At 39.4% G+C, this 6,446-nt stretch overlaps 1 protein-coding gene across 1 annotated transcript; it reads right to left on the bottom strand.

Moving 5' to 3' along the window:
• Positions 1-279: 279 nt before the first annotated feature.
• Positions 280-4,265, bottom strand: SPINK2 (serine peptidase inhibitor Kazal type 2; the record flags this gene model as incomplete). Its single annotated transcript, XM_081321591.1, has 4 exons — positions 4,126-4,265; positions 3,794-3,834; positions 1,317-1,426; positions 280-328 (listed from the first exon to the last, which is right to left on the bottom strand). The coding sequence occupies exons 1-4, from the start codon at positions 4,163-4,165 to the stop codon at positions 280-282; spliced, it is 240 nt and encodes a 79-aa protein (XP_081177717.1). The 5' UTR covers positions 4,166-4,265.
• Between the last annotated feature and the right edge of the window lie 2,181 nt (positions 4,266-6,446).

The raw sequence follows: 6,446 nt of genomic DNA, 5'->3' as shown, positions 1-6,446 counted from the left end.
ATATATCCAAGTTGAATTTAAGTTTGATCTACAGTACTTATGCCTTCTGCTGTTTAAAAATGATTTCTTTGGAAAATGAGGTTTAAATCTAAAAACAAAAACCCATCATAAAATTAAAGAAAAGTTCTTTCAACACCACATTTGAAGTAAGGAGATGCAGAAGCTGGATAAAAGCATGGAAGCTTGCATTTATTTTAACAGTTTTAAAGGCACATTAAAGTATGGTTTCAACTTTTCAGCAGATTATGGCTTTTGTTTTTCTCTTCCTTGAACCTCCTCTCATGAACAGGCACTCTTATAGGCAATTTGTATGTCCTTGTCCTTTTCTCTGTAAGGGAAAAAAAAAATCAAGCGCATTATTAGGTTAGGCTAGCATGTATTGTAGTAGGTACTGCAAAGAAGTACTACTATAGTTCTCTCTTTTCTTTCATGGCTATAAGAAGAATTTTAATAGGCTTTTCATAGGAGATAAAACTAGTTTTGCAATCAAATCTTGCTATATTCTATATGTCCCTCCAGGAAGCAAAAATAGGCAATTATTTTTCTCCCCTCCACAAATTTGTATTTGTTTTTAGAAGTGCTTTATGTTAGGTGCTTTCATAACTGTTTCTGTGATTACATTGCTCAATCCGTTCAAAATTATGCAGCAGAAAGACTGTGAGAGTTTCTAAGAAGAAAACTGAGGACATATTCAGCTGAATAATTTTTACAAAGGCCCAGAGGAGAACTCTGAGAGGGAACATGGAGACAGAATAAATTTGACAAGTGGGAGCAACAATCTATGGAAGCATATTTCCTAGTGTTGAGATTGCAAATTGGATTGGAAATTGATATCAAATACCCAATAAGTGCATGATCCTACTATCAACGATCTATTTGATCTACACTTTAAAAACACAAATCTTCATTTGTGAAGATTGCATCATTTTCATATTCTCCCCCCCAAAGTCAAGCATTATTAAAATAATATTTTTAATACAAGGTCATGTAAAGACCCCATAAGAAATAAATAAAACAAAACCATGGCTATTTCCAAGTAAATATTTAACTCTTGGAAATAGCCAGTACTGTATATTATCCAAGAAATAACTGGTTTTTCAATTTTGTCGCTCTCTCCTGTCTATAAACGTTGGTCAGATGCTACATTTTTTTTTCAAAATGGAGGAATCATCCAGTTCCCAATAGGTTTTGAGAGACTCAGGAGCTGAGAGACAGAAAGTTGAAATGAAGTGAGTGCTTAAGCACAGATGCCCCTACTGAATTTTATAAAGCTCACACCACCTCACACAGAGAATTGTCTTCTAGTTTCAAATTACCTGTTTGTCATACAAAGCATACATTCATTTGCATATGTTTCTCCATCAGTTCCGCAAACTGGATTAAAATTCCTTGGGCATCCAGGCAGAGTGTACAAATTACATTGGGGCTGGAAATAGATAGATATACCAATATATCACTCAAATTCATATTTTAAAATACTTCAACATTGTACTTTAAGTATGTTTGTGTGAATATATATATATATATTGAAAATATTGGTTTCAGTTTCCTCTGTAGCATAAACATTATCCATTTTCATAAAGAACAAATATCAATTCATGCAACTTAAATTGATAGGCCAATGGCCAAATGATTCCATGTAAAATAAGGCCCAAAAACACAGCAGTACTGTGAAAATTTCACACTATAATCAACATATTATATTTGATCCAGAACTGGACCAATATTCAACATGTGAAGACTTGTTTAAAAAAGATTTAAAAGAAATATTATATCACAAAGAATTTCACCTATTTCATCCAGTTCAGATTGTAAATCCTCTTTCTCTTCTTTAAACTTCTTTAAAAGTTCAAAAAAGCTTATCACCTTCGGTTCAACATATTTAATACTGAAAAGATTCCTGTTATTTAAATGGATACATGCTATTCTTTCAATATAGCTATTGGCTTTTAATTCATACAATCTGATAATTTTACAGTAGACTGAAATCTGTGGGAATTTGTTTGCAGTGTAAAAATATTTTAGACTCTCTCATTGGGGAAAAAAGTTTTAACTAAAATATATACTTTGAAAATACATTTTATTTACTATAATCATAACCCAAGTACTTCTGGAAAAACTACAAGGCTTTGAAATACAATCTCTGAAATAAAGAACTTCAGAAACCAGGAGACCAAGTTCTGGTTCTGCCTTAGACACAGAAGCCAGCCAGGTGACTGTGCGAATTACCCTCTCTCAGCCCAACCCACCTCGCAACGTTGTTGTTGAGGGAGAAGAGAGGAGGAAGGAGTACCAAATATGTTCATCTCCTTGTGTTATTTATAAAAATAAAAGAAATGGGATAGCTATAAATAACACATTTAGCTGGAGTGACCTTTTTATAAAACAAACCTGATTAAGCAAAAACAAATGAGATTTTAACATATTAAAATGCTCCTGAGAGCCATTCGATGTATAGCTTCACGTGAAATTATTAACAAAGAACTATATTAGAAGGTTATTAACAGGAGTGATAAAATTCCTTTAATAGGAGTATAAGATCTTAAACTGGGCAGAACGTCCTCTCCATTATACGATTCCCTGTGCTTTGGATACTGAGATCAGCTTGCCTTCATCGCTGGAGGTTATTAAGAAAAGCCTGGACAGTCACTTGTCTGAAAGGGTACAGGATCTCCTGCTTGACCAGGGGGTTGGACTAGAAGACCTCCAAGGTCCCTTCCAGTTCTATTCTGATTGAATTGAGATAAAATTCTTCTTTTACATTTTTTTCTTATATTTCAGTGACTTCCAAATGGTCATCTTAGATTTCTAATTAACATTTCAACATCAAATTATTTTTCATTTGATGTTGAAGAAAATAGAGAGGGGAAAAAAGGAGGAAATAGGAAGTCCAGACTTTCAACCCTGTCTGTTGTTTGGATGAGGTTCTGAAGAAAAACCTAGTCAGTAATGCAAGCCTAAGTCTAATATTTATATAGAATGCTATATCTACAGCTAAGGCTAGTGAAAGCATACAATACATCTGCCCTTCATGAGAAACCAGAATTTTTTAACCCAGTAATCTTTGTGGCAAAATGCACAGCGCCCTATGACAATTAAAACTGGGCTAGCATTCAAAAAGGACGAAAGACGTTGCCTAGAACGCTTTTTATTTCTGCTAGGATTTAGTCCCCAAATAGGGTTTTGGTTTTTCTTTTTTTTTTTTCTGTGCAGCTAACATACTCCAGAAACATTTTGGTTCATCTTTACTCTCCCAGGACTATAGCTTGAAACCCACAAATGCCAACATCACCTCTTGGACATACAGCAAGCAAGATTATTTCTTTTCTCTGCTGAAGAGCTTTCCAGCAGTTCCCGTGAACCTCCTATTTATTTATTTATTTATTTATTTATTTATTTATTTATTTATTTATTTTAATCCCATTTATATCCCGCCCTTCTCCGAAGACTCAGGGCGGCTTACAATTTAAGCACAAACCAATGTGCTTAGCAATAGCCTTCATTCTATTATGGGACACAACTTTCTGGTCCCAAGAGGGGGGAAGCTTCTCATCTGAGCTCTGATTTCCATTTTGATTCCCTGATCGCTGGGAGAACAACAAAAAAAAAAGCCTCCTGTCCGTTGCCCAAGCTGCAGGTGGCTCAAACGGCACCCCCCAGGCCTGCTGCAGGATGAAAAAGAGCCAGCAACCCTGCTTCCAAATTAACTTTTCAATTAACTTTGCCAAATCGCAGACTTAACACTGAGACGAGAGAAGAGTGTGCTTGTACCCTCTGGATTCTCAACACTCACCTCGGTGCTGCTTCTCACAAGGGAAAGCATCAACAGGAGTCCTCGGGTGCGGAGAGAGAGAGAGAGAGAAAGGATGGAGAGGTTAGCAGGGAAGACCAAAGTCCCACACAATTGCCTGGATTTCCCCACCACCATCCCCACCGCCTCGCCCCAGCCAGTCCTCTCTGGGGGTTGCCAACGGACCCCCCTCGAGGGCGCTGCCAAGGAAAGCATCGCGGGAGGGGCAAAGGGATGAAGACAGCGGCTCGGTTGCTGGAAGCAGAGCGGCTGGGAGAACCACCCATCCATCCGCTTGCCGCGTCCGAGCGGGGAGGGAGAGCCTGCGGCGGTACCTGCCAGCGCCCACAGCAGCCGCACCATCAGCCTCTTCATGATGTGAAAGGGAGGAGGAGGAGGAGGAGAAGAAGAAGAAGAAGAAGAAAACAAACGCCTGGCGAGATGCGCTCGCCGCTCCAGTTATAGCGTGCGCTGGGAGAGGCTCCGCCCCCTGCCGTCGCCACGACGACGGTTCCGCCCACCTGCTCTCCCAAGCGCTCCGCCTCCTCATCTGTGCGCGTACGCAGTGAGTTGGCCAAGGGCAGGGGTAGGCAACCTTGGCTCTTTTATGACTCGTGGACAAGAGCCAAGGTTGCCTACCCCTGGCCTAGGGTCTCTCTCCCTCTCCCTCCCTCCTTTTCAAAGGACAGAAATGGCTATACAAAATTCCAAACAGAGTGATCATCGAATGTCGAAATAGTTTTTTTTAAAAAAGCAAAATAGCAGCTACCAGGACCCCCCCTGTGCCAGTGTTGCAAATGGGGGTGGGGGAAAATTCCAGCTCTGCGTCCTGCGAAATTATAAAACCGGCTCGTGAGGTTTTCGCTATAGTTTTCGAGGGACGCGGAAGACGTACAAAAAAAAATGTTGAGAGTTTGAAGAAAAAAAAAACTCAGAGAAGAGCAACTGAGATGATCCAAGGCCTGGAGACTAAAACATATGAAGAACGGCTGCAGGACTAGGTTTTGGCTAGTCTAAAGAAAAGAAGAATTAGGGGTGACATGATAGCAGTATCCCAGTATTTGAGAGGCTGCCACAAAGAAGAGGGAGTCAAATTATTTCCCAAAGCACCAGAGGGCAGGACAAGAAACAATGGTTGGAAACTGACCAAAGAGAGAAGCACCCGGGAATTAAGGAGAAACTTCCTGACAGTGAGGACAATTAACCAGTAGAACAGTTAGCCTTCAGAAATCATGGGTACTCCATCACTGGAGATTTTTAAGAAGATACAAGACAGTCACTTGTCTGAAAAGACATAGGGACTGCTGCTTGAGCAGGGGGCTGGACTAGAACAGTGTTTTTCAACCTTTTTTGGGCAAAGGCACACTTGTTTCATGAAAAAAATCACGAGGCACTCCACCATTAGAAAATGTTAAAAAATTTAACTCTGTGCCTATATTGACTATATATAAAGTAATTCTCTTGAATAGGAATCAAATAAACACAAAGAAAGTATTTTATAATTACTTTTCAATTTTTCCCACGGCACACCAGGCAACATCTCGCGGCACACTAGTGTGCTGCGGAACAGTGGTTGAAAAACACTGGACTAGAAGACCTCCAAGGTCCCTTTCCAGCTCTATTCTATCTCGGACTCTAAGCTGTGCTTGCAGAATGGTAACATCACTAACCTCAGGTTCATAGTAGGCCAAAATGAGTTGACTAGTTGGATTGGAGATGCAGACTTGGAAGGATAGTATCGACTGGCAGCTTCAGCAGCTTAGGAATGCAGTTACTATGGTCTTTATAGTATGAAAATGATGTATCCAATCTACTGCTTAGGCTGTTTCTGGATTCCATGTGGTATTTCTTTAAAAGGTATAGAAAAGTTGGTTAATAAATTTCAGTTTACATTTCACTGGTATGTGACATTAACTTCCAGTAGGAAAAATTACAGGAGACCTAAGAAACTTTAGTAAACAGTCAGCGGCTGTGCAAGTTTCATTATTTTGGTACATTTTCAGAGGGGTGGGGGTGGGGTGTCGAGGGGGAGTTAGAAATGTCATTCCCGATCAGTATGAAATATATTGTTTACACTCATCTGAAGGTTAGCTTGGATTATGTTCTAAGTCCAGCACTTATCTAGGTGATAAAATGATCAAGGTTAATTTCCATTATGTGATTACCTATTCATTCCCAAGTCCAGCCACTTTGTTGCAGAAGCCATCAGAAGATCTCTTGCAGGCAGTTTGTTTCTTTGGGTAATCAATTCCACCAAACTTCATAGAATCAAGATTGAGGGGAGGTGTCTTGGAGGTTTCTAGTTCAACCTCTTGCCCTAGGGGGCTTGTCATCATGCATATGGTTCATAATAAATACTTACCCGTGAAACTCGAAAAATTAGAATATCGTGCAAAAGTTCATTTATTTCAGTAATGCAACTTAAAAGGGGAAACTAATATGTGAGATAGACTCATTACATGCAAAGCAAGATAGTTCAAGCCGTGATTTGTCATAATTGTGATGATTATGGCATACAGCTCATGAAAAGCCCAAATCCACAATCTCAGAAAATTAGAATATTGTGAAAAGGTGCAATATTCTAGGCTCAAAGTGTCCCACTCTAATCAGCTAATTAAGCCATAACACCTGCAAAAGGTTCCTGAGCCTTTAAATG

Source organism: Vipera berus (genome assembly GCF_964194415.1).
Source record: "Vipera berus genome assembly, chromosome: 2".
In the NCBI taxonomy this organism is placed as follows: domain Eukaryota; kingdom Metazoa; phylum Chordata; class Lepidosauria; order Squamata; family Viperidae; genus Vipera; species Vipera berus.
The sequence above is the reverse complement of the archived record's forward strand: the minus strand, read 5'-3'. Positions and strand labels throughout refer to the sequence as shown.